The sequence below is a fragment of the Heloderma suspectum genome, chromosome 5, assembly GCF_057233095.1.
Source record: "Heloderma suspectum isolate Gila_16-S chromosome 5, 16-S_ref, whole genome shotgun sequence".
Classification (NCBI taxonomy): Eukaryota; Metazoa; Chordata; class Lepidosauria; order Squamata; family Helodermatidae; genus Heloderma; species Heloderma suspectum.
Window position 1 is genome coordinate 32,356,428 of NC_139462.1, and position 26,738 is coordinate 32,383,165.

General features: G+C 42.9%; 1 protein-coding gene across 2 annotated transcripts; it reads left to right on the plus strand.

The window, feature by feature from the left end:
• Window positions 1-508: 508 nt before the first annotated feature.
• Window positions 509-26,372, plus strand: METAP1 (methionyl aminopeptidase 1). Of its 2 annotated transcripts, XR_014792015.1 has the most exons (13): window positions 509-652; window positions 7,409-7,460; window positions 8,885-8,997; window positions 12,906-12,966; window positions 13,840-13,931; window positions 14,090-14,173; window positions 15,480-15,618; window positions 18,863-18,994; window positions 20,167-20,310; window positions 20,410-20,515; window positions 20,619-20,762; window positions 22,568-22,633; window positions 24,178-26,135. XR_014792015.1 is itself a non-coding variant. In XM_084855694.1 (11 exons), the coding sequence occupies exons 1-11, from the start codon at window positions 539-541 to the stop codon at window positions 24,339-24,341; spliced, it is 1,161 nt and encodes a 386-aa protein (XP_084711820.1). In that variant the 5' UTR covers window positions 509-538; the 3' UTR covers window positions 24,342-26,372. The 2 variants fall into 2 exon arrangements, 1 of the variants encoding a protein (XP_084711820.1); XM_084855694.1 differs by lacking the exons at window positions 20,410-20,515; window positions 20,619-20,762 and having other exon boundaries at window positions 24,178-26,372.
• The last annotated feature ends 366 nt before the right edge of the window (window positions 26,373-26,738 follow it).

Here is a 26,738-nt window from a genome sequence, read left to right on the forward strand (position 1 = left end):
TTTACGCTACACCAGCCTTCCCCAGCCTGGTGCCCTCCAGATGTGTTAGGCTTGGACGGCAACTCCCACCATTCCCCGCCACCAGCATGGCTGGCCGCGAATGACGGGATTTGTAGTCCAACACATCTGGAGGGCACCAGCTGGGGAAGGCTGCACGGCCATATTCCAGGATGGCTAGCGCTGAGCCTAAACATTAAGAAAGGCAACGAACAGGTTCCGGGACTGAGGCCTGACTGAAGAATGGAGCCTTGCCCACCACCCTATTCCCGTCCTTCCCAATTAATACCCACCCGCCGTCGTTCTGCTCTCCCTCCCTCAGTCGCCCGAGTAAGCGCCTCGTCGCTGAGGGCGGAGAGACCCGGACTGGGAAGGAAGGAGAGGAGGCAGGCAAGCAGGCCGGCCGGCCGGCGGCCCTGGAGCTCCTCCCCGTTCCAGTCAGGGGGACCTCCGGCCGGAGAGTTCCGCCTTTCCCTCCTCCCTTTCCCGGTAGCTGCTGCCTTCCTGGGTCGCTGCTGTGGCGGCGGCAACAGCAAGCAGCATGGCGGCCGTGGAGCCCCGAGTGTGCGAGACGGCGGGGTGCAGCAGCGAGGCCAAGCTGCAGTGCCCAACCTGCATCAAGCTGGGCATCCAGGGCTCCTATTTCTGCTCGCAGGTAAGCCCCGCCGACCCTGGGGCGCCCTTTGGCCGCCGGCTTCCTTCTTCGGGAGCCTCCAGCCAGGCTCCCATTGCCCCTGCTGCAGGCTGTATTCCCCAGCTACATTCCCCGTTCCTAGCGTGGTCAGGAAAGTCGCTGCCCGCCTTTCTTGTCCTCCTAGAAACAGCCCCGTGGGGTATTTTTCATTTCGTTTTTGCAGCGGCTCCGAGGCTTTCTAGGCGACGGCCGCTGCCACCGCAAGGCAGGTGCGACTCCAGGCGTGTGAGGGGTTGCCGAGGCTGGGCCTGCCCTCTTGCAGGTTGAGCACGTTTTACTCGGAAGGAAGCCCCACTCGGCTCGACGGGACTTACTCCCGAGTCGGCTTTGCTCAGGATTGCAGCCTCCCTCCCCCGCGCAAGTAAGGCTCTCCTCCCCCCTCCCCAAGTTTGCCTCCTTCCTCTTGTGCGCGTATTTTCCTGAGAAATGGACTAAAGCCACAAAATACCTCCTTTCCCCTCCCTTCTCTTTGCTTTTTATAGGTTACCTTAACTCAAGTAATTCCTTTTGTTGTGGTTCTGGGTTTGGCTTCTTCGGTTTTGGTTTTGAAACAGGCCAAAATTATAAGGTAAAAAAGAGTGTGTTTAGGCTTGCATCACAGTGGTGAAAAATCTGAACTAGGGGAAGATATGTTATTACTACTCCATACTACTACTACAAGCAGGCCACAGCAATGCTGAAGCAGCCCTCCTTTTGTGTGTCTCACATTCTGTGTTCCCATGCGCAACAGCTGTTTTATCTATTTGTTTCAGCTCTGTCATCAAGATTTGCAGGGCATTTTCAGAGAGAAAGGGGTTGGGCATGGCTGTGCTTTTCCAATCTGCCTACAAGTAACTGTTTTGGTACTCCCAGGCATTTTAATTTACTGCTGAGTAGATTTCGCTGGAGTCTTTTCTCTAAAAGCAGTCTAGAGAATTCAGTTTTGGAGGTACTGTTTGCTTGTCCATAACAGGTTTCTGCTCAGGACTTGATCACAGCCAGGCTTCAGTCCTGGAACTATTTTAATTTTTCATCACTTCAGCTGGTCCTGGTTCTCGAATGTAGTCATAATCAAGAGGGGTAACTCTGAGCACGTGTGGAGTACTCAGTAGCTACAGATTCCCTCCCTCCCACCCACCCACCCAATTTGGTTTTCAGTCAAGTTTGAACTGTGGCACCTTACTTTTTTAGAAACTAACCCATTTCTGCCCATATATGGGGCAGAAGCAATATATGTCTTACTTCTATACTAGTCTTATGTTCAGGGCATCTGTCTCATGGGGGATTTCATTTGTCTGCCTTCTCTTCAAAATCAGCTGAGCAGAACCCCTCAACTAATATTTTAAAATAGCTTAATAGGTTGGAGGTGTTAACTGTTTGTTTTTATAGAGTTAGGGCGCAATCCTATCGAGATAGGTGGCTGCCTCCGAACTCGGAGGTGACTGCCTATCCTAAGCAGGGCAAGGGAAGCATGGAGGGGATCGTGCCCCCCACGCTTCCCCTGCCCTGCGTTTTTGGCTAGACCACTGATTGCGGCTGTGTAGCCTGAGGAGCACGGAGCGGGGAAGGAGGCTGCTGGATGTGTCGTAACAGTCTCCCTGCCCTGGAATGCCCCCAGCCACACCCCTTTTCGGCCCCTCCACACTCCTCTCCTGAGTGCGGAGGATGGGGCTGTTCTGCGCTGCCTTGGAGGTAGCGCAGAAGTAGGGGAAGATCGGTTCCCAGAAAACAGCATATCCTATGGCCGTGTAGCTGCTGTCTAGCAGTCATAGGATTGCTCCCTCCGTTATTTATAATATATAATGTAGATTTCTTGCTTTGAAGGTCTGACAGACAGAACTGCCTCCCTGGTTACATTCATACATAGCTGGCTTTGCAGTTTTAAGTTCCTTTAAGCAAAATGTCTTGGAAAGAATGTAAATGGACAAGCTAAGAATCTGGTGTAGTCCAGTGTCTGTAGAGTATACTTCCTTATGTGAGGATTTCAGAAATTTAGGGATAATTATTGCAATAGCTTTTGTCTTAAAGAAATGTAGAATGCATGGAAATCATTACACTTCAACTTCAATACTATGGAATTTTCATTGTTTTTTTTTAAAGTGCTCAAAAATACAAGGTTGGAAAATCTCTCCTCAGAATGTTGTTGTGCCTTGTACTGTGTGTGGGTGTGTATAATTACAAGTATACCAGGAGGTGATATAAAACAGTATTTAAGAAGAGATAAATACTTGAGCCTTGGAGGCATAAGCTAACTACTTAATTTCTGGGGCTATAAATGTATTGGAATTGCTTTTAACTATCTCTGGATCCTCATTTCCAATACTGTACTATCCTTGAATCAAGGGTGTCTTAAAAAGACAGGTGCTATGACCTGGTGTTGAAATTCCAGTTTCTCAGGCTCCTAAAAGTTCCAAGTGATCAACAAAACAGTATCTACTTACAATTACTTATAGTACAGCAGACAGGTGACAGGAATCTACGTGAAATACATATTGCTAAAAAATAAACATTTCTGAACCAAGAAACAAAACTGAAAAAGGGTAATGTGTAGAGTAATATTAACAGGGTAAGAATGCTGGGACATAGGAAGATACTTTATCCCTATATGTCCATCTCTATCAGTATTGTCTAAGCCAAGGGAAGGCAACCTGGTGCCCTCCAGATCTTGGACTACAACTTCCATAAGCCACAGCCAACATGGCCAATGGTGGGAGTTGTAGTCCAGAACATGGCACCGGGTTGTCTATCCCTGGTTTACGCTGACTGGCAGAAGTTCTTCAGGGTCTTAGAGATCTTTCCCATCATCTGCTGATCCTCAGAACTGGAGATACCAGGGATTGATACCTGAGACTATTCTGCATGCAAAGCATGTGTCTGGCCGTCCCTTACCATAAGAAAGAAGCAAAACTTGAAAGGTGTGTCTTTTAGGCATTTCTATCCAATCTGACTTTCTTGTTGTGGTATACTCTGATTAAGATCAAGAATGGGCAGCTTCTTTATTGTCTGAGGCCATTCTGTACTCCAGTCTTCCATTCAGAGACTAGAAAAATTCAACCCCATGATCAGTGGCTAGGCTTCAACATTCCACCCATTGGCCAAATGAACAAAAGCTGTGAAGAATTCCAAAAACTGAGTGAATGTCTAATCAAATGCTTGTAAAAAGGTTTAATGTTGCAGTTATGGGGTTTGATATGATTATAGGATATAATGAGAGTTTAACATGGTGGAGGCGGAAGTGGAAGCCTTTATAGTATAAATGGAGGGTGAGTGATGCAAAGGAGAATCCCTTTGTTATCTCTGATCAGAGATAACATGGAGATTCCTCTTGCCCAGGGGGTGGGGCTTGTCCCTGAACTATCCAGAGTTCCGGGTTCACACGTCACAGAAAACAACCCAGGCATGAGGCATCCCTGGGTTGTTTAGTGCAGCAGAAGTAGTAGGGAGTTAGCATGTGCTCCCATGTGCTCACAGACAAGCACCATGTGCACCAGGCTCACTCTTCTTCATTTGCATGGAAGTAAAGAGATGCAGAGTTGTATGATGGTGGCTTCTGTTGGACCAGCTCACACTGATAAAAGAGGGTGTATGTTTCTTTTTGTTGAAGAACTGATCTCAATACCTTAATGGGTGTTGTTGTTTACACCCAAATCTTGAAGTGAAAGTCTGTAGTCTTCTAGTGAAGCTGAAAGTGGCAAGAGATGATCATCTCATATGTTGCCTTTGGAAGTCTAGGGAGTGAGCAACATGTAAGCTGCATATGGCCCAGCATGTCTATTTGTGCGGTCCCTACCTGGTCCCTGCTGCCACGGCCACCCCCTAAATCCCAACAGGCGGTGGGGAGCCCCATTCTGCTGGGAAACAAGCTGTGCGCTCCCTGTATGCCTTGTGTTCCAGCAAAATTACTGGGATTCTGTCAGTGGCCACTTCTGACAACAGTGACAGGAAGGGGGGCAGCCCCTGCAGGATTCCAAAGTGGCTAACGCAGCTCCTCAAACCCCTGAAGTTGACCACTCTTGGTTTAAGCGAATAGTCCTCCTAAATCCAGACTGTCTTTCACACACTGTTGATAAACAGAAGCTCATTTATTCTGTAAAAGGGAGCCATGACCTATAGGTAACTACTACATATTTTTAGGGCATTTCTGGATGAAGTCTTTTGTGAGTGATGGCTGCCTTGACATCCATAATCCAAATGGGGAATGTGATGATCCCCCATACTGATTTCTACTATCTAGAATGTCACAGCATGGTGCAAAACTAGCAACGGTAGTACTAAACCCCTTTACTAGTTGATAACTCTTCTGAATTATACCCTCCTCACTACTACTACTGTTTTATGCTTGGTCCAACCAAAGTTAGGGGAGTGGCTGTAATGAAGTGTCTTTTTTTCTTACTGACAATTGTTCTGGCCTGCACAGTAATGCTAATTTGGTTCCTTTATTTTATCTAAAGGTCCTGATGATTGCCTGCCTGATGAAACCATATTTTTGTGTAGTGGGGTGGGCATGAGTCTGACTAAGACAGGGTGTATAACCTTTTCAGCCCCGAGGCCATATATGATGCTGGCTTTTGGTCAGGCTGCATGCATGCACATATAAACATGTGCACAAATACACACACATCCCAGCAGTTCTGTACAGACCACTGTTTCCTCACTGCTAGCAGCTGCAGGGAAAGAGTGTTCAGTATGAGGATTGCTGGGAGAAGGACTGGAGCACCTTCATTCCATCCCTTTCCCCAGTTATCCTGATACAAATTGCTCTTTCGAAAGAATAGTCTGCATCAGGATCACTGGAGGAGGAAATTTGGCAGGTGGCAGTGGTGGTCAGAGCATGCTTGGGAGCCACTATTAAGGCCTTCGAAGGAGAAGCGCAGGTTGTGCACCTGGACTAAAACATGGAAGGGTTGGAGTAAGAAACAAATAAAGAAAGCTTTTAGTAATTTTACTGAAATTAAATTAAATTGCAGTTAAATGATGGTTTTAAATGTTGTATGCAAAGGTGGCTATGCTGTTTCACATACATGAAAGTACATGCTTGCTTGTTTTTGAGGGTGATTAAAAGAAGCAAAAAAAGCCCTTGGCTGTCATACACCTCGATTCTAAATGCCTACACTTGAAGTGAATGAGTTCCATTGGTTTCAGTTGAGTTTGCTTCTACATTTTCTGAGAGCTGCAAGATTAAGCTGGGCGTCTTCCTGATTTCAAGAGTTATGATATGTCAAGTAACCTGGTGGTTTGCATTAAGAAGCCAGTGCAGGAAGGTAGATGAACTGAACAAAATAAGCAAAAGGGAGCAACTCCCTCTCTGAATCAGTAGCAAATCGGCATCCTTGAGCTAAAGAATAAAGAAAATGGAAAATCTTCCAGTGTCTTAAATCCTGTTGCCTTTCTTGTAAGCATAGGGAAATAGGGTTAATTCCACCATAACGTAGTTGCACAATGGTGATGAAACTGTCATATTTTCTCTTAATGTAACTACATTGGGGGAGATGTTTGCATAATTCAACATGGCTTCATGTGCAGTCTGAACACACGTTTGAAAGAGTATCTGTGCGGAATGTAAACATAAGAAATTGGACTGCCAGCTTAGTGCTGGTGCTAGATTTGGCCTTTGCAGTGGGTGTTCCAGGCTCAGGTGGGCTCCTGAAACAAGAGAGGATTGTGCAAAGAAACAGATACAGTCTGGGGGAATTTGAGGAATTCGGTGGAGTTGGCAATGGCAGGATGTCCACCCCATGATCTGCCTACTTTTTGTTTGGTGCTGCATGGAAATTATTAAAGGTGGGTTGCTGTCAAGGAGGGATGTGATAATGGAGAACACAGAGGACACAGTTTGGTATGAACATTATTGCCTGTGTCACAGAGAGACCGCAGTTCAATGGTAAACCACATGTTTTGCATACAGAAAGTCTGAGATTCAATCCCCAGTATCTCCAAGTAGGGCTAGGAAAGAATCCTGCCTGAAGCCCTGGAGCTGCCAGTCATTGTCAACAATACTGGGTGAGATGAGCCAATGGTCTGATTCCCTATAAGGCAGCTTCTTATGTTCCTATGATCCTTCTGCCATGGAGCTATTCTTCCTTAATCCTGAGTGCCCTGTGGTTTCCTGGCACATATCTGCTGTGCACTTTAAGAATGCATCTACCCACACTTCATGTGTTTGCTGCAAATGTCCATGTAGCCACAGCAAACATCATTGCCATGTAAAATATGAAGTGGCTCCATGACTTCAAATCCAAGATCAAAATTAAGCATGATGCATACAAAAAACAACACCCACCCACACAAATCCCATATATATACTATATAACTTGAGATTTCACTCTTTAATTAGATAATGATTTCCTACTTAGGCTGTTTTACTGTAGCTGTTCCACAAGCATATTGGTGATGGACTAAGAATTATAAGTAATACATTTATTTGTTTATTAGTGCTCTTGTTATATTATCTGCCTTCTTCTTCTTGCCTTTTTATAACTTTATTTCAAAAATAAAAATAAAATTTCATGAGAAAAAAGGTATATGCCCAGTAGTGATACACTTAAAATGCACAGTGGCTATTGGGCAATATCATCAATAGAAAAAATCCAATTAACATATTGTGGCTGCAGTAGGGTGTGGCATACCATGATGATCCTTTTCCAGTGTACGTTTTGTAGCCTGCAGAACTATTTTATCCAAATGAAGTTAAATCTGTTTCAAAGCATAGTTAACTTTATACCATTTGCCTTTGTTTAGGAATGTTTTAAGGGAAGCTGGGCTACTCACAAGTTGCTACACAAGAAAGCAAGTAAGCAAATCCTTTTTTTACCTTTCTCATTCTTTTGTTGACTTGACATCCAATTCTACTGGTGGCAACTTTAGGCCATTGTGAAGAAGGGTGCTACTATATTAGGCAGTCCTTTCCAAATCCATAATAATTCTGGACTGGTTCTCACTGAAGTGGTAAAGCAGGGTTTGGGCTATACCATTTCAGACTTCAGGTGTGTGGTTGCATGTGACCAAATGCTCCTCCATACAAAAACATTTGCTCCAAGAAGAAACCTAGATGTCAGAAAGAAGGATTCTAGCCAACCCGGGCTTCTCCCTGTCATGTTCATTTTCTAAGTGCAGGGAGTTTTTAATTTTTTGTATTGAGGATCATTCAGCTGCATGTGAGCCCACACCTGAAGTCTGAAGTGGTACAGCCAGGATACAAATTTGATGCTTTAGTCCCTTCTCTAAAAAAGGTTCTGCTTGATTTTTAAGTCTTCAATGGGTAATGACTAGCAGCTATATCTTTTTTTTCCTTCTTTTTTTACTCTAGAACATGCTCGGAGGGACAAGGTTGGAGAAGGCTGCTCAAGAGTAAATGCAGGAACCTGATCCAGATTGGGGAGCTTTTAAACCTTTTCCCCCTGCTGCAGTCAGGGGCCCTGCTCCTGCAATTTATATTTCCAAATAGTGACCCATTAAAGCAAATGAATAACTATTTGTCAATATATTGTGCAAGCATGGTCTCCCCAATCCAAATCAGAACTTTGACAGGAGGGAAATGGTTAAAGCTCCCACGCTAGGGTCCTGATCCAGATTGGGAGCCCCATGATTACTCAAGAGTAAAAAAAGAAAGAAAAAGTAGTCACTTGGGTGTTATTCAGAGTTATATGCAATACAAGGTGTGTGTGTGTGCATGCGTGCATGTGTATACATGCAAAACTTTGGACTTCTGTTTCTTAAACAGTTGCCCTCCTGCCCCGCATTCGAAGCTGCTTCTGTATACTTGACATTAGAAGCAATGTCCAATGTGGTCGAGAGATGTTTTGTGGGGTTTTTAAAGAGCAGAAAGTTAAAGGCAGAGAAGCTGTGGCAGAACCAAAGACTTACAAAGAATGGTTCAAAGTCTGCTCCTATCAGAGACGGGAGTGGGCAGTGGAGGATTTGATCTGGTTTTTGGTTCTGATTTCATTTGACTCCCCTTTTTACAATCTAGGATAGGTTGTTTATGTCTCCTGTATCACAATCTAATTTCGATAAGAGTCTTTCAAGAAAAACAATGTAGATTGGACCAGATCTGAACTGTAAGGCAAAGGCAAGAATAGTCACAACGCATATTGTCTTCTACAGAAGAGAGGGGGGAAAGGCAAATCTAGATAAATGAATATATAATCTGGTTTTTGATGCTGGCGGCTGGTTATGACAATAGCATTATTTTGTACTTTTGCTTTTGTTTTGCAGAGGATGAGAAAGCTAAGCGGGAAGTTTCTGCCTGGACTGTAGATGGTGACATTAACACAGATCCCTGGGCTGGCTATCGATATACTGGTAAACTTAGGCCACATTATCCATTGGTAAGTAGCTGAAATAACTGAAGTGATGTATCACTTTTAAGTCCTTCCAGCAGTCAAACCACAGCAAAGAAAATCCTTAGCCATTAAGGGCGCAGTCCTATGGGGATAGTCAGCCGCTTCCAAACTTGGAGGTGACCGACTATCTGGTGCAGGGTGGGTGGAGCACGGAGGGGATCTTCTCCGCTGCACTACAGCCGCCCTGCACTTGTGGCTAGATGGCCGATTTCGTCTGTCTAGCCAGGGCGCCTCAGAGTGGTGCTTGGGGGGAGGCCAGATGGCACATAGGAAGCATCGTAATGGCGTTTCCGCTGTCTCCGCCCCGTCCCCAGGAACACCCCCTTTTTGACCACTCAAAAAGTTGACAGCAGGGGAGGGGTGGGCAGTCGGTTTTCTGGCAACCAGCCTCGGAGCACTGGCTCCGAGGTTGGTTCCCAGAAAACAAACAATCCTATGGCTGTCTAGATGCTGTCGAGCAGCCATAGGATTGTGCCCTTGGTCTCTTGCTTGGAGAAAATGGTGTAGAATAGTTCTAGTTGTTAAGTATTCTGGGAGAATGTATAGAGTAAAAAATGTTAAGTATCATAAATTACAAGTTAGTATTTGAGTGTACATTAGTTCTGCTGCAGGAGAAGAAGTGAAAGGAAGTGGATGGTCAAATCCATTTTACCTGGATATTAAATTTAATTGGCTTGATCATAAGTTCCATTCTCCAACCCACAAGTGTTTTTCAGCCTAGAAATGATTGAACATATATCACTAAACAGCAGAGAAATTTGATGTGAACAAATAAGAGGGCAGTATCCAATGCTGCCACACCCACTGCTGGCTCAACAGGAAACTAGCACTTCCTAGAGCCACCCCAGAAACAAGCCGAGATGCTCCATTCTGGAATGGGACAGGTCAACAGAGCTCCATTCTGCAAGCTCTGCGGTCCTGTTCCATTCTGGAAGCAAGCGTTTCGGCTCATTTCCGGTTGGTTTAGGAAGTGCTAGCTTCCTGTTGCGATATACGGGCAGTATCCCACCTCCAGTGCAACAGCTATTGGACTTCTAGTATGGAGATCCTCGTATATGTAGCTGTGGTGTGTGTTAGAGAATGAGGAATGGAGCCAAACTGGGGTAATTGCACCACATAGCTACTATTATAGAATTGGAAAGCTTGCTGAAAATATATATGTGGCTCACACACAGAGTTAACAGGCAGTAACTCAGCTCTGTTCAGATACCGCTGAACAGTATGTGACAGAGGGGTTTTCAACCTCTGCCAGTAATAGGAGATGTAGCTCACATGGTGCCTCAATCTTTGAAGAAATGATTGGCCATAAAGGATAATCTTTGCTGTAATATATGTGATGAAAGGAACAAAGCACTATCAATTGTGCATTTTCCCAAAGCGTTCTCCACCTGTGACTCAGAAATGGGGAAAGAATTTACTTAGGAACTCAGTTGAGACATAACGCTAGACCAGTCTGCTTTGATCATAGTTTAGAACTATAGCCATGGCTTGAGCTTCAAATGTACAGCCACACCATGGTTTAGAGCTGATTGTTGTCTGCTTTCATCTTCCAGCTGCTCAGCCAACCATGAACTAGAGCTTCTGCTTTTGTCTTTCATCGGCTCAGCAATCCTGTTTCTATGGTGCTGGAGCCTCCAGAGACAGAGCTGTAACTATGGCTTGTCAAACCACAGTTAGCATAAACCAGGCTTCCCCAGCCAGATGCTTTAGAGTAGGACTCGCAAGTTTCCTGACCATTGGCCATGCTGGATGGGACTGATGGGAGTTGAAGTTCACAACATCTGGAGTGTATCAGGTTGGGGAAGGCTGGCATCACCTCCTAACTCTTTTAAAAAAAAAAGAGAGAGAAGAGAGGGAGAGAGATGCCAGGAATTAAACTTGAGACTTTCTGCATGCAGAACATGATCTATCATTCCTCTTAACTGTAGTTTGGGGAGCAATACTATGGCCCTGAGACATTGTCTGAGGGACCATAGGATCCTGGGGAATCCCTCCTCCGAGGTCAGAGGCAGTGCTTCGACCTTGGAAGGTGGAGTTGGAGATACAAGCCCCCTCACAGCTGGTGTGGAAAGAAACATGCTGGCTGGCCTACAAGGTTGGAAAATCTACCTTGGGGGGGAGGGGGCATTTCAGAAGGAGGGGAGGAGACTGGAGAGGCCAGGATATGAGCTGTCCTGAGGCCTCTCAAGCCTCCTTTCCTCCCCCTCCACATCACTGTTGCTAGATGGGCAAAAAAGCCCATCTAGCGAAAAATGCAGGGCAGAAGGACGGGGAGGCAAAGATCCCGCCCTGCATAGGATGATCGGAAACCTCCGAGTTCAGGGGCTTCTGGTTATCAAGGGCGTAACCCATAGGATGGTGCCCTTAGGGTGATGTCTAAATTAAGCCAGTATACAATTGTGGTGTGGGATTACCCTTGAATGGAAATAAGACTGAGATAAAGATGATTAGGAGGAGATAAGGACTCATATCATTGAAGGAGAGTTTAGTGTCCTTAGTACTAAAGGTTGCAGTCTTGGGATGCTCTTGGAGCCAGAACGTGTCTGGGGCATGAGGTTGTGACTGTGGTCTGGAGCACCTTTTACTATCCCACTTGTGGTGTGATGGCCTCTTCTGTCATAGAATCATAGAATAGCTCATAGAATAACTCAGTTGCAGAGTGTTCACAGTCATTCATGGCTTTGTAACCAGATTCTCTCTCCTTAAGGTTATGTGCTGTTATGGTTGTGTGCTCTAGATAGCAATACCTTTGACTGTTTGGAAGTTTCAGTTTGTGCTGAATGCTGCAGCCTGTTGTTTCACTGGAAAAGTTTCTAGAAGCACCATAATGCTGGTACTACACAGACACTACACAGTTTTAGTACAATGCTTTGAGCACAATTCAGCATGCAAGTTGGGCCTGTAAAGCTGTGAACAGTTGGAGCAACATACCTCCTCTTGGTCCCACCACAACTTTTGGAATCATCCAAGAATACTATCTTGCCCATAACATTCAAGAGTCAAATTGAAACTTCAGTGATACACAGATGTTCTTGGTATCTGCTTGACAGTTGTGGAGCTCTTTCCCTTGAAGACTCGTTACAGCCCAGACTTATGCAATCTTAGGCTGTGATAACAGAAACATAGTGTCCAGGTCAGGGAAATTCATGGTTCTGCTCTATTCTGCATTAATCAGGCAGCTTTTGGAGTACAGAGTCCAGTTCTGGGCACCACATTTTAAGAAGGACTTTGATAAATTGGGGTGGGTCCAAAGAGGAGTGACTTGGATGGTGAGGGGTCTTGAAACCAAGTCCTATGAGGAACATTTGAAAGAGCTGGGCATGTTTAGTCTGGAGCAGCTAAGGTTGAGGGGATACATGATAGTGGTCTTCAAATATTGGAAAGGTGGTCATTGAGAAGAAAACAGAGTTGTTCTCTGTTGCTTCAGAGGGCAAGACTAGAACCAATGGTTGGAGGTTGCAGGAATCAGATTTCGGGCTAAACATTAGGAGTGACTTCCTAATAGTGAGGGCTGTTCAGCAGTGGAATAGACTGCCTTGGGAGGTGGTGGGTTCTCTGCTGGAGGTATTTAGGCAGAAGCAGCCATCTGTGAGAGTTGGTATAGCTACATCCTGCATTGCAAAGCCTGCATTGAGCAGGGGGTGGACTAGATGACCTCCAAGACACCTTCCAACCCTTTGATTTTTAAGCATCGTTTGTTCAGACATCCTCTCATATTTGGCATATGTCTGATAACTGGGGCCTGATAACTTCAGGAAGTGCTTTCACTTGAATTGAATATACCAATTTTATAGTTGTCTGTTTTTAAAACAATTGTTATCTACACTTCAGGATGGATAGGCTAGAAGTATAAATATGATCCAATGAATAAATCTTAATTGTGCTTTATTTAGATGCCAACAAGGCCTGTACCGAGTTATATTCCAAGGCCGGATTATGCTGACCACCCCCTAGGTAATTACAGACATAGTACCATTTTCAGTTCTTAAGCTTGTGTTTGATTCAGCTATATTAACTAGTTTGTTTCATAATGGATTAATTCTGAATGGGACTATCAAATGGTTAGTGTGTTAAGCAGCTTTTTGGTGACCGATTACTTTAGAAAATAAGGCATCCCAAAACAGTAAGTAACAAGTGAATCCCAGAGACATTTTCAAACAGAGGGTTTTTTTAAATCTGAAAATCTAGCATTGGCTCTATCTCTGTATTGCAGAGGTGGCCCTCCAGTTGTTTTGGCCTACAACACCCATCGGTTCTGGCCAGCATAGCTGATGATGAGGGATCATGGTAGTAGTAGGCCAAAACATCTGGAGAGCCATAAGTTGACCACCCCTGCTCTATTGGTTAACAAACTTTCAGGGTAGGGTGCTGGTTCATCACACTGTTTCTGCCACCGTGTCTTGCTAGAGATCTCTGTCAAGTATCCTATTTCTGATGGCCAAACTAAACATTTGTCCAATCATGAATAGCAGAGCTATGCATGATTGTATTATTTACTTTAGTTTAAGCATGTGCGGGCCCAATTTGGTTTAGTTTGGCCCTGAATAAGAATAATTGGGGGAAGTTTTAAAAAGGTGATGTGCATGTTGGTCCATCAAAAGGTCACTTGGATTTATTTTTTTTTACCATGGGATTGTAATATGGTAAGGCTAAATATTAATGCTGCCATGCCCAGGGTATGTTTTGTTTTGTCTTTTTGTTTTTCCTTTTTAGTATTTATCTTGAAAAGGACAATTTCAATTACCTTAGAACAGTTAGTACAGGGAACATATATTTACAACTAAAATTTATTTTAAATAGATAATGGTTCCCAATGTTTCCCTTTAGGTATGTCTGAATCAGAACAGGCCCTTAAAGGAACTTCTCAGATAAAGATACTTTCTTCAGAAGATATAGAAGGGATGCGAGTAGTGTGTAGGGTAAGTCAATATTGCAAACCGGTGAAAGCCCCCAAAATCTAAAAAAGAGAATGTCTTTGCATGCTTGTATGCGTAAAAAAAACATGATTCATGCAAGGACAGTTATACTGTGAAAAGTGTCTGTTTTAATGAATTATTTCTGTTCCTTTGTTTTGCAGCTTGCTAGAGAAGTATTAGACGTTGCTGCCATGATGGTGAAGCCAGGTGTAACTACTGAAGAAATAGACCACGCTGTTCATCTAGTAAGGATACTCCATTGAGGTTCTGGATTTTTGAAGTTGCAATATCTTTTATGTCTAGATCATGTGTTTACTAATGCCGGTCTTACTTGATTTTCTGGTACAATTATGACTACATATATAACATTAGTCTTATCAAATTAATTTCTTAAAACCGCCTAAGTGCAAGAGTGCCAAAGTTTCTCCACTGTCATCTCTTTCCGTACTTCTGTTCTCTGACTATCTTCTAGTCCAGTTTTTAACTGGTATTTTAAAATTTCCCTCCTTGCTCATTACCCACAGGGCTTGTTCCATAAACCACACTTGTAGGACTCGACATACACTGCTGCCCCATGTACCACTCTGGCACATATATGGGCACATTTGAAGGAGGCTGTAAATGTGTCTTTCTCTCCCTCTTCCCCATGAAAATAATAGCAGGTTTTTATAGAAATGATCTTAGCCATGTTTCAGACCTGCATGTTGCAGAATTAAACTGGCCTGGAACTATAAGAGCATTTAGAGTAAAGCAAAACCTTCTTTTATATGGTGCTTCATATAAATTCTTTAAATACAGTTACAAGATAGATCACTATTATTGTCTCTGTATTGAACATCTGAAACTGCTTTCTACCAGGTCAGACTGTTTGTCCATCTAGCCTAGTATCATCTGTTTGGACTGACAGCAGTTTTCTGGGGTCTCAGGCAGAGGTCTTTCACATCACTTTCTACCTGATCCTCTTAACTGAAGATGCCAGGGATTGAACTTGGGACCTTCTGAATACAAAGCATATGCTCTGTCACTGAGTTATGGTCCCTCTCCATACTGCAGGTGGGAGGGATGATACTGAGAGCTAGTGACTTGCCTAGACGTGCCTGGAATTAATGGCAGAGGGGGGAGTTGGATCAGGGGCTTCCTGGTTCACAGCTTAACCCCTTAACCCCTAGCTCATATCACTAGCTCTTGACAGCCCATAGTAGACAGCTCTCTTGAGATCACAGATGCATTCTTGAATATGTTATGTGGAAACATGTGAGATGTATATGAGTGGAACAGCTGTTCATATAGTTTAGGGAGGCAAACTGTGGCATTTCACAAAACTTTTCTTGTAAGAAGAATTTAATGTAACTCTAAAGCTTAACACACTAGTAAAATAGTTGGTTCAGAAAAAGGTTAGCAGTAAAATTCTGAATACATTGACTTGGACATAAGCAGTATTGGTTTAGGTGGATCATATTTCCAGATAATTAGGCAGTGATTTGAAGCATTTTTTGAGACCATTCTTCTAACTGTTTTAGGGTAATATGGATATTTCAAATTATTTTTCAGGCGTGCATTGCCAGAAACTGCTATCCTTCCCCGCTGAATTATTATAATTTTCCCAAGTCTTGCTGTACGTCAGTAAATGAAGTGATCTGCCATGGAATTCCAGACAGGCGACGCTTACAAGAGGGAGATATTGTTAATGGTAGGAAAAATAATTTTAGTATTCTTCTAAAACCATGGTCACATTTGGAAGAATATTGCCATTTGACAGGACTTTTAAGTAAATACTTGATAACTGCACTTTTTCTCCTTGGGTATAGTAAGCTTCATGGATATATGGAAATATCAGTTGGCCTTGGAGGTTCTTCAAAATTCTACTGGGGAACCTCACTGGGCTTTAATGCTAACGATACTTGGCTTTGTTGTTCAGTTGTGTCCGACTCTTTGTGACCCCATGGACCATAGCACGCCAGGCCTTCCTGTCCTGCGCTCTCTCATGGAGTGTGCTCAAGTTCATATTCATTGCATCGGTGATGCTATCTAGCCATCTCATCCTCTGCCATCTTGTCAAAGTCAAAGTTCGTTCTGGTGTAAACTTTCTAGGAGGCCCTTTCGGAGGAATTTTTCTTCCTCATCCACTTTGACTCATATGACGCTCTTGGCATAGCAGATTGTAGTTATTATGAAGAGTGTTGTTAATGCTTCTTTAAATGTCCCTAGGCATCTGGCTGGCCACTGTGGGCAATAGGATACTGCACTAGATAGACCTTTGGTCTGATCCAGCAGGGCTTTTCTTGTGTTCTTAGCTGTTGACAGGTCTGTACCAAGGTGAAGGAATTTGCTAATTTGGCTCATTAGGGTCTTGTAAGCAATTTGTTCCCTGTGGGACAGTAGTTGGATGACTGATTTACTGCTGATTTAAAGAGTAATTCCTGTAAAGTGCCCACGCCCCTGTTTTGCTAAAAGAGTTGTGTGAATTGTGGGCTGCTGGGATCCAAAGAATCTCATAACTAGTTCCACGTGCCTTAGATGGCTTTGGGTTTGTGTTTTTCTTGCGTTCTGTGTTTATCTCACAAAGTAAACTTCTCCTGAAACTTAGGGAAGTCTCAAAAGCACTTGGCGATATAGCTTTGGATTGTGTTAGGTACAGGATGTCAGCTGTTCGGGGGGGGGGGGGAGATCAAAGGCCCCATTTGGTTCTGGAGTCCATTATTTAAGGCCTGGCCAGAAAATTCTGAGTTCTGCATATTTCTTGCAATTGGAATAAATGAAGAAAAATAAATATTATGCTCGATTTGTTCAGGGCAAGCAGACCAAAACATGGCATATTGGAATGAGCTAACACATCTTTGCAATTGCATGTGCCTGGGGCTTCCCAAGGACACCTCTCTTGGCGGCTGCCAGCCTCCCTGTCCCCTGTGACTTCTATTTTATTTCTTAATGATTTTTTAGTTGTGTTTTGAAACTGGGAGGCTGGTTTGCTGCAAAGCTAAGTGCTGACCTCCAGTGCAATCTTTATGTGAGTTCAAAAGAGTGGTTTTGTGTTTTGGAGCTCAGAGCCCACCTCTTTCTTGTACTTATGTTCTTGAGCAAGTTACTATTTTTTTTTAAGTCTCATCAGCTTGCCTACTTGGAAATGATTGTTCTCTAAGCAGCCATGTCCACCATGGCAGCCATGTTATGAATGGGCAAAGCACCCTCATTTCAGTCATTTTGTGAGAGCACCCGTTACATTCTCAAAATTCCAAATGTGCCCACTGACCCAAAAGGGTTGGGGACTACTGGCATATACCCACATGGATATGTTCTCTGATAGTTACTATAAAGGCCACTAAAAGCACAATGCTAAGATATGCTGTGCCAGCAGCTAATAGCATAGGATGGACTAAAGCAATGATAGCACCAATATAATAAGAGTCACAAGTGAATATGCTACATTGCCTTTGGGTTCAAGGGCATTGATATCTGCTGTGGCTGATACAGGTATGCATCCATGCTAATGCTGGCTCAGTGGCCTAGAAATGGATGGAGAGAAAATAAGTGTGTGTGTGTGTGGGGGGGGAATGCTCAACATATAGGCCTGAGAGCCTATGGGTGCTCCTGACTTTGCAGCAGTGCACCTCTTACCACTGAAGTCAGCTGAGGTAGGAGCACAATGTAATTCGTAGCCTTGTCTGTTAGCTGCTTGTCAAGTGCCATTACTTTTGAAATACTTTGTCTGTGCCTTTATGCAGTTCCTTTGGATCAGGCCCTTAGATGGGGATAACCTTCTGAAATCACCTTGGAATAAATTATTGGCAGTATTCTGGAATGAGTTGGTTAGACCCTGCAAACCTCTTCCCAGCCCTGCCCTCAAGCAAATGAAGTTATGTTATTGTGGCCTGGTTCACATGCAACAAGAAGCTACCATGGGTGAATTTCCCTACGGGGCTTCTCATTGCAGTGCTGGCCACCATGTTGAATATTTAGGGCATGGTGGGAGCACACCATAGCTGCTTCTTATGTGCAAATCTGGTGAGGGTGGGTTGTTGGGGTGGTTGACAAGCTATCTGCAACCCTAAAACAGCCCATAGGTTCTGGGTGGCTTATCAACCACCCCAACAGCTCACTCTTGCTGGGTTCACATGTAACGAGAAGCTATGGCACACACCAAATATTCAGAATGGAAGCTGCGGCAAGACGTCTTGTTGGGAAATTCACCCATGGTGGCTTCTCGTTACAGGTGAACCAGGTCATTGAGTCAGAGTCTTACACAATATTGCCTTGCAGTCTGGCAATGGGGAATTTAACATACACATACCAAATTCTGGCCAATTAAACCTAGATTTGTCACAGAAGAGGTCTTTCGCATTCCTATTACTGGGTAATCCTTAAAAAAAAACAACTGGGAAGCAGGGTTTGGACCTGGAACACTGCATGAAAAGCAAGTGATCTACCACTGCACTATGGCCCCTCATTTCCCCTTCTGCTATCCCTGTCCTTGATGCTGCTGTTGAAACAGTTTTCACAAAGAGAACAGAATCATAGGATCCTCATGCTGGAAGGGATCTAAAAACACTTGAAGTCCACCTGCCTCAAGGTAGGATCTCCTCCGCAGTAGGATTCCCTCCGCAGTACCTCTTACAGTTCACATATGCCACAGCTGAGATGTTGCTCTGAAAAGTTTAGGTTTAATTAGCCACCATTTGGAATTCTTGTTTTAAAGTGCACCCTCCCTTCCACAGTATGACATCATTGTCCTATTACTATTATATATCTTGGGGAGACAGAAATCAACTCTATTTTGTTGGGATAACCATTTAATATAGCTTTTCTTCTCTGTGCTGGCTGGCCTTAAGGTGTATTAGTGCTACCTTTTTTATATGTAAAGTTGGTTGTAGAATTCTCTTGTTATGTTTACAAGCATAGAATGTGGGAAATGCAGTGTTTTCTCTTGTTCCTTACAGTGGACATTACTGTTTATCGTAATGGTTATCATGGGGATCTCAATGAGACATTTTATGTTGGAGAAGTTGATGAGGGTGCAAAGAGACTAGTCCAGACAACATATGAGTGCCTAATGCAAGCAATTGATGCAGGTAAGGGCTTGCTGGAACCCATGGTTGTCATGTCTCATTTTTGTTCCACGCTGTATCTCTGACACATACGTGACAGAATGGCAGCTACATTGGGCACTGCTCCCATTATGGAGCCTGTCTTAATCCAAGATAATGTATTGTCTCAACTTGCTGTCGAAAGCTATAATTTTATTCCATTCAGTGGTGTTGAAAGGCTTGCTTGGTGTGATTAATTACAATAAATAGCTTGAATACTCGCTCTTGAATTGAACCTTTTGTGGAAGTTACGGTTTAAAATTGACTAAACATCAAGTCTAGGATTTCTTGCTGGACGTCTGACAGCCACAATCTGTTTATCTTGCTAGATTTGTGTCCTTGCACAATGTTGGTGGGTGACAAATGAGCAGAGGTGTTTGGAGGTAAACTATGAAACTTAATATGTGCTCTAGGCATGCTAAGTTTTTTTTTTTTAATTTATGGGATGTGTTTTAAATTTTCAAAAGACCAGTCAGTGAGCTTTGACAGATGACTGCTTAAAAATCCATATGCTGAACTGATGGCCAGAATTTCTTCCCATGAAATGTTTGGCATTTGCAAGGGTACCTTTTTTTAAAAGATGACCACATGAGCACATAACTTTTTAGTGCCTAACATTGGGATTAAACTACATAACCTTTTTTTTTTTAGGATGAATCTATGACTAGAAGCTATTCATAGAATTGCTAGGGGATGCAGTGTTACGTGGATAATCAGTGCTGGCTCCAGGATTTTGCGGGCCCTTCAGCACAGCACCCTCAGTGAGGCCCTTCTAATCTGGAAGATGAAAGACATTCAAATTGAGAATTCTCTTTGGCTGCATCTGATTTTCTGATTGTACTCTGTGCAAAATGAAAATTGTAGTACTGTTAAGAGAGTGGGCCCTCTGCTGGTCTTGGGACCCTGGCAAATGCCCAGTCTTGCCATCCTTTACAACTGGCCCAGAGATACTCTATTCCAATGTGACTTTGTGTGTGTCAGAATTTGAATACTTTCTGTTCTTTTCTGAGCTCCTTTCTGTGATATCTGTTGTGGGATGGTGAATGTGTATCTCTTGTGCTGAGTACAAATGCAAATTAAGATCTTTACCTTCATTAAGTAGATGATGGTATTATTTATGTGCCTCTTAGTAAAATAACATATTCCTTACCTTGCAGTAAAACCTGGTGTTCGGTATAGAGAGTTGGGAAATATTATACAGAAACATGCTCAAGCCAATGGATTTTCAGTAGTTCGGAGCTACTGTGGGCATGGGATTCATAAGCTTTTCCACACTGCTCCCAATGTGCCACATTATGCCAGTAAGTATAGGCAGTACCTGCTGTTTGTCAGGGTGCTGCTGGTAATAACAATTAACTATTGCATGAATTTCCCCTAAGTAATCTAACTTATTCCTACAGCCTGTCAGTTGTGAACATAAAGGACTTTCTGAATGTGTTTCACCAAGATAGCAGTTGCATATTTGAAGGGGTGGAAAGCCCAATCCAGACTGGTGTGAGAGCAAAAGTGAGTTTCCTTCTCTCACCGTCACTATGACAGATAGTGTGCAGCCATTATCAGCTTAAATATGTGGATTTTACATCTTCACACAAGCACTCTTTGCTTCCAGACGGTCTCTGGTCCCTGCTGTCTCCACTTAGAAAAGGAGCTAAGGTAACCATGCTGTGAAGACATCTGCCTGAAACCCTGGAGAACTGTTGCCAGTCAGTCAAAGTGACGGTGTTGGGATAGATGGACTATAGATGGATTACAGGTCTGACCTGGGATAAGGCAGCTATATTTATTTTAATAAACTATAATATATATTCAAAGTGGCATGCAGAAACCACAGATTAACAATAAAAGCAGCAGAGTAATAATCAAATTCTTCTTTAAAAACAACAGCAACAACAAAACACTCGAATAACTTAAAAGCAGAAAAAGGGTAACTTAAACAGTATCACTGAAATTCGAAACAATGGGAATAAACTAATGGAATTACAAAACTTTAAAAGCCTTGATGAACAGGTTGGTACCTGCTCTTCCTGCTGGGGAAGGACATTCCACAAATAGGGCACCACGATGGAGAAGTTCCTTTTCCTAGAACTTTGCTGCCTGTCTGCTTTCACATGTTGGGTATCTAAAGAAGGGTCTCTGATACAAACCTTAAACTTTGGGCATGTTTATATTATTATTAGTAGTAGTAATAGTAGTAATAATAATAATAACAACAACAAATTTCTATACTAAAGCTCTCTGGGTGGTTTACAAAAATTCAAAACCATTAAATATACATTATACAAAGTGTAAAACCATTTACATAAAAATATATATAAACAGACAACACACACACAGGCAACATATATCTAAAGTAATTTTAAACAATCAACCATAAGACATATCCAGGATCTGATTAAAAACAATATGCGTTCATATTGGCAGGCACATTGACATACATTACAAAACTAGCTCTGCTCTTCTGCATAGAATCCATGTTTCTCTTCTTGGATATAGCTGTAACTATGTGATATAATGCAAGATCATGGTTTGCCTTAATGGCCGCATTCAGATGATCAAACCTCAGCTTATTAAGATGAGATAGAATCATAGAATAGTAGGGTTGGAAGGGGACTACAAGACCATCAAGTCCAACCCCCTGCTCAGTGCAGGAATCCATGATATGAACAAGCCTCCTGCACTCACATGCAACTTCTTTGCTTTCTTGAGTTGTGTCATCCCAAGTGGTGAAACAAGCTAAGAAGCCTCAGTTAACCATAGTTTGTCATTGCATCCAAATCGGGAACCATGGCTAATGGCTTCCAAACATGCCAGGATATGAAGCCATGGGTTTAAAGTTGGCTTCCATATTCTTGCTTGTTTGGAAACCGTTAAGCATAGTTTCTGGTTCGGATATAACTGTAGCTTCCTGTTTGTTTTCCCATCTTTCACGGTGGGAGAAGTGACACAGCTGCATGTGGGCGATGAAACTCATTTATATCTCAACTTATTAAGCTGAGATTTCATAGTTTGAACATCGGCAATCTCTGAACCCAAGACTGCCCGCAAAGCAGGGTTTGTTTTAGGTCAACAAACCAGGACCTGAAACCACAGTTTGAGGATGGTTTGCAAACTACAGTTTGTGCAATCTGGGGTTTGTTGTTATAGTTTGAATTCACAAACCGTTGACACCCAGTTGGGGCCATTGCTCCACCTCAAAAGGTTTCTGCACCACGGAGATGAGATGGGAGTGAACTTGTGGAGTACTGAGCAGATGAGAGATAAAGGCAGACAAGCAGCTCTAAACCATGGCTTGTCCACTGTACTTCTGGAAGGTCAAACTATGGTGTGGGATCTAAACTATGGTTGGCACAAACGATGATTTTGGCACTATACCTGAACCCAGCCACAGACCTCTCCGTCTAACTGAATACTGAGACTTCTTGCAGTTGGCATACTTTTAGGAAGTATACTACTACCATTAAGCTTCCCTTGTACTACCTGTTATTTTCCTGCTTCTCCCCCACTCCCTGCAAACTCATGCACAACTCTTGATAACTTTTTATCCTACTTTCTTTTCAGAAAATAAGGCTGTTGGGGTAATGAAGCCTGGCCACGCATTTACAATAGAACCAATGATCTGTGAAGGTAATTATGCAGCTAAAGGATTCTGATTCCAGCTATTCCTTGAAATGAATGTGCCTGGGCTCCACTTAGGAACCATAACTGTGTATGTGTTTCCTAATTCTCTGAATCACACATACCTTGTTGACTAAAATAGCATGTTTGCAACTGGGAAAAATCTAAGCCTTACTGCATAATGTCTTGGGTAGTGCTATCTTTAAGACTGAGTTGCTGGCATTACATCTTGTTCATGTGGACACCAAGTATTTTATCCAGGATTGTGTCTACTTCATACCAAAACCACTCAAGTTGTCTTACTGAAAGTGTTGAATTTTCAACCAATATTTCCAACACTGTAGTCTTCTGTTCCAAACACCAAAACTAAAAGTTCATCACTTCACTTTAAAAGAATCTGAGGTAGTTCTTGCTTTTCTCAAACTTTTATCTAGACTGCAGTTTTTTGTATAACTATTACATTACAGAGCATCTTCAGCCACTGTGATAGATTTAGATTCCCCCATCCTATTGTATAATACAGATCTTAGCTAAATGAAGGAGATATTCCCTACTCCCAGGTCTTCTGGGAAGCAATCTGTCATAGTACAAATTGTACCTAACTCTTCTCGCCAGTAAGCTTTCCTTTTATAGTTGGCATAAACCATGCAAATTAAGTGCACTGGCATATGTTTGATTCCTTTGATATTTCTGCTTACAAGATTGTGTGTGTGTGTGTGTTATATAAGATCTGAGTGACAGAAGAGAGCAAAGATGCAGAGGTTGAATATAAGTGGGCTGTCCAAACCTCACCAGCCACCACTGGGCATAGATATGTGGGATAGATATGGTTAGCTATTCATTTTCAGTTTTCTACTTGAACAATAAAATGATGCAATATGGCTTGCAGAGAGTGAGAAGGTAGATCAATAGGAACTGGATGCTTCGTTCATTCTTCAGCATCCTTCTTTGGTCTTAACATCCATAGGATGTTCTGTTTCCTTATTGGTCTGCCAACCTATTCTGTTGTATAACTCTACTCAAGCTGTAGTCTTGTCCAGTTCAAGTGCTTGAGTTTATTTTGTTTAGTTCTTGCATGCAGAAACATAAATGGCTCCTGGGAATCTTTGATCTGATTCAGTAAGGACAAGACACATTCCTATTTTTTAGTGACAGCCAAAGGAATTATACCAAAGAAAGCCAAATTGTGGTGGGTGAGTCTCATAGGTACTTGAATGTTCAACAAGTGGCTAATAGAAGTGAAATGGAAAGTGCATGTGCACTAGAGGCACGATAGATTACCCTCAGTGATGGGATCTGGAGAAGGAGAAGCTGGCTGTACCCCAGCAGAACAGTCTATAGGGTCCCAAGAGTTGCGGGTCCCAGGGATTGTAGAGGGAAGGAGGAGCCATCAGGAGCAGGCTTTTGTAGGGAAGACAAAAGTGGGACAAAGGCACACAAGTAAAAAGCTGATGATGCTGACAGTAGCGTAAAGCTTTCCCTGTTAATACTTCTATTTTAAAAAAAAAGTAATGCCAGCAATGAGTTTTAATCTTTTGCACTGTTTTCAATAGGTGGGTGGCAAGATGAAACCTGGCCCGATGGCTGGACAGCAGTGACGCGAGATGGCAAGCGGTCTGCTCAGTTTGAACACACGCTTCTAGTCACAGATACTGGGTGTGACATCTTAACCCGGCGGTTGGATAGCATTCGCCCTCATTTCATGACCCAGTGCTAGTGTAGGCCAACTTGAGAGGCCTGAACCAAGCATCTCTTGACTCTGTACTATGCATTTTACTAAAGTACAGGCTAAAGGGGGATTCTATCACCTGTTTCCTTCTTGTTGACTGTAGGTAAGAGAGATGCAACCTTGCATTTATATGACTTGGATGAGCCCTGATGCAAAGGATTGAAAAGGAGAGAGGTTTTAGAGCATTTTCTCTGCTCTCCTGTAGCCCAACATTGTTTGAATCTTTTTTAAAAAAAAGTCAGTTGTCCTTATGGCACCCCTTTATTATTCTCTCCCTCCCAAAGCTGGGCTTCAGGTGGTTCTGTCACTGCCACAGTTATCAGCTGGCAGGCGTAAAATAACTTTTTCAATGCAGATGCAAGGCTTTGGAAAACAAGCCTTCCTTGCTTTTATAAGTGTTGCCTGAGATTTTAAAGTTTTCTTGTTCCATAGGCAATCCCTGTTCAGCTATTGCTGAAAAGACAGTTTTAGTGGGCCGGGCTTTCATCTGTTTATAATTCAGAGATGGAATTAGGTACTAGAAAGTTTTACCTAGTACTGTGCCTATCTTCAGAGTTTTGCTCTGTCTTTCCCTCTGGTTGCCTCTATTGTGTAACTATATGGAAGTGTAATAACCACCCATTAACTGCTGGGCCTGTTTCTGTTTGGCTGACAATTGCTACTGGTGGTACTCTGTACATGAGAGAGGGACAAAATTACTGAGATTCTGCCTGGTTCAAGCTTTTACTAAAATGCAGCCAATGATGTTCAAAGGGTCTCCTCATAGAAACTTTTATAATTGAAATAGGCAACAAAATTGAAATATGGAGAGTTCTCCCCTCTATATGTATGTTCTCATAAAGGGAATGTCCCAAAGACTTGCGGCTGATCTTTCACAGCCCATTTTTGAGCTTCTTTTCAATGTGTTAGTCACCACGCTCAAATGGTTATCTACTCTGAGGACCACTTAAAATCAGCATGGTTGCACCATGGCACTGCAAATGGTATTTTAGAATTTGTGGCATGCCACTGTCAGGAACAGGACTTATGGCTGTGTGTTTTAATTGCCAATTCATTAGGTATACTTTCAGTCTGTGATGATCCCAAACAACTTCACTACAGATTGGAGGAGAAAGCTTTCACTAATGGTCATGGGAATTGGTCCACAGACAAGAAAACAAGATACTGCTGCATGTTTCTTGATGCAGCTGTATCATGTGGCTTTTTTGCTGGAAAGTTTTTCTTGGGCATTTTGAGGAAAGGGGGTAATATTCCAGCTAGCCAGTGATGTATTGTCAAAAGCAAATGGTTTTAGGCAGAGATAATGCACTTGAAAGAAGCAAGGATTGGACAGTCCTGGAAGTTGCTAGTCCTGTCCAAAAGGTCCTTAGACCAGCTACACCATGGGTAATGGTGTAATTCCCCCCACACCCATTTTTCTCAGCAATTACTTTGTAATACAGAGCTGGAAGATACTATTGTTGTTGATGTCAAGGGAGAATTAGCTTTGTTGGCCTATGGCTACCCTAGTCCCGCATTCCCTAGTGAAATTGGTTTTCCCCCCAATCACTTTCAAGTCTTGTGCCTGCTTTATTCTTACAATGTTGGAGTGCAGACATGATAAACTAGTGAAGATAAATCAGGTCATAAAATCATGGGCAAAATATGCACATTTCTGCTACATGTCCAATGTCTTGTCAGGCATAGAAGAATTGCAAGGTGCTTAAAAGCCCTCAACTCCTGTCAACACTAACAGCATATGACTTCACCAGTTCTTTGGAGTTCAAGGGCAGTTGTGACTTTAAAAAAAATAATGAAAGAAAATGTCTCTCTCCCAGAGTGCCTCATTTTTTGCTGAAAGTGTATTGTTGGGATAACATTTTCATTCTGTTATGTGTTGAGGCAGTAAAATGGTCTAAAAATGTTGCAAGCACTCGTGTGCATGGGCAGAGATTTTTAACAAAACAGGCTGCAATATCTGAGTGGAGTTAACCTATGTATGCAATACATTGAGATTAAAAGTCTGAATGGTTAACCTGGAGTCCTTTTCTACTTTGAACCTGTTTATTCTTTTTTCAAATCCTCTGGGTGATGGGAGAACTTGACTTCGGCTTATAAAATGAAATCTGCGGATTCTTTATTGCAGGGGTGGGCAGACTTTGGGCTTGTGGAATCTAGTTTGTTTTACTAGAGCCAGATGCAAATGGGGTGGTGGCAGTGGAGTCAATCACTGTATGTACAAATGGAAATCTACATCTGAGTGACTACAGACCAGGGATTCTAACACAAAACTCTCAAAATGGCTGATAGAGTTGCACAAAGGCAACCAATTAATACTCCCATTTCACAGGTGCAGAATACCAAGGTTAAGAGTTAGCAAATCAGCCCAAGGCTAGCGATGGCAGA

What these genes read in the sequence shown, in the direction of transcription:
- METAP1 (XM_084855694.1), top strand. Translation starts at nt 539, where the DNA reads ATGGCGGCCGTGGAGCCCCGAGTGTGCGAGACGGCGGGGTGCAGCAGC. An exon ending in TTATGCTGACCACCCCCTAG is followed by an intron (nt 12,967 to 13,839) that starts GTAATTACAGAC and finishes GTTTCCCTTTAG; the next exon opens with GTATGTCTGAATCAGAACAG. An exon ending in AGAGGGAGATATTGTTAATG is followed by an intron (nt 15,619 to 18,862) that starts GTAGGAAAAATA and finishes TGTTCCTTACAG; the next exon opens with TGGACATTACTGTTTATCGT.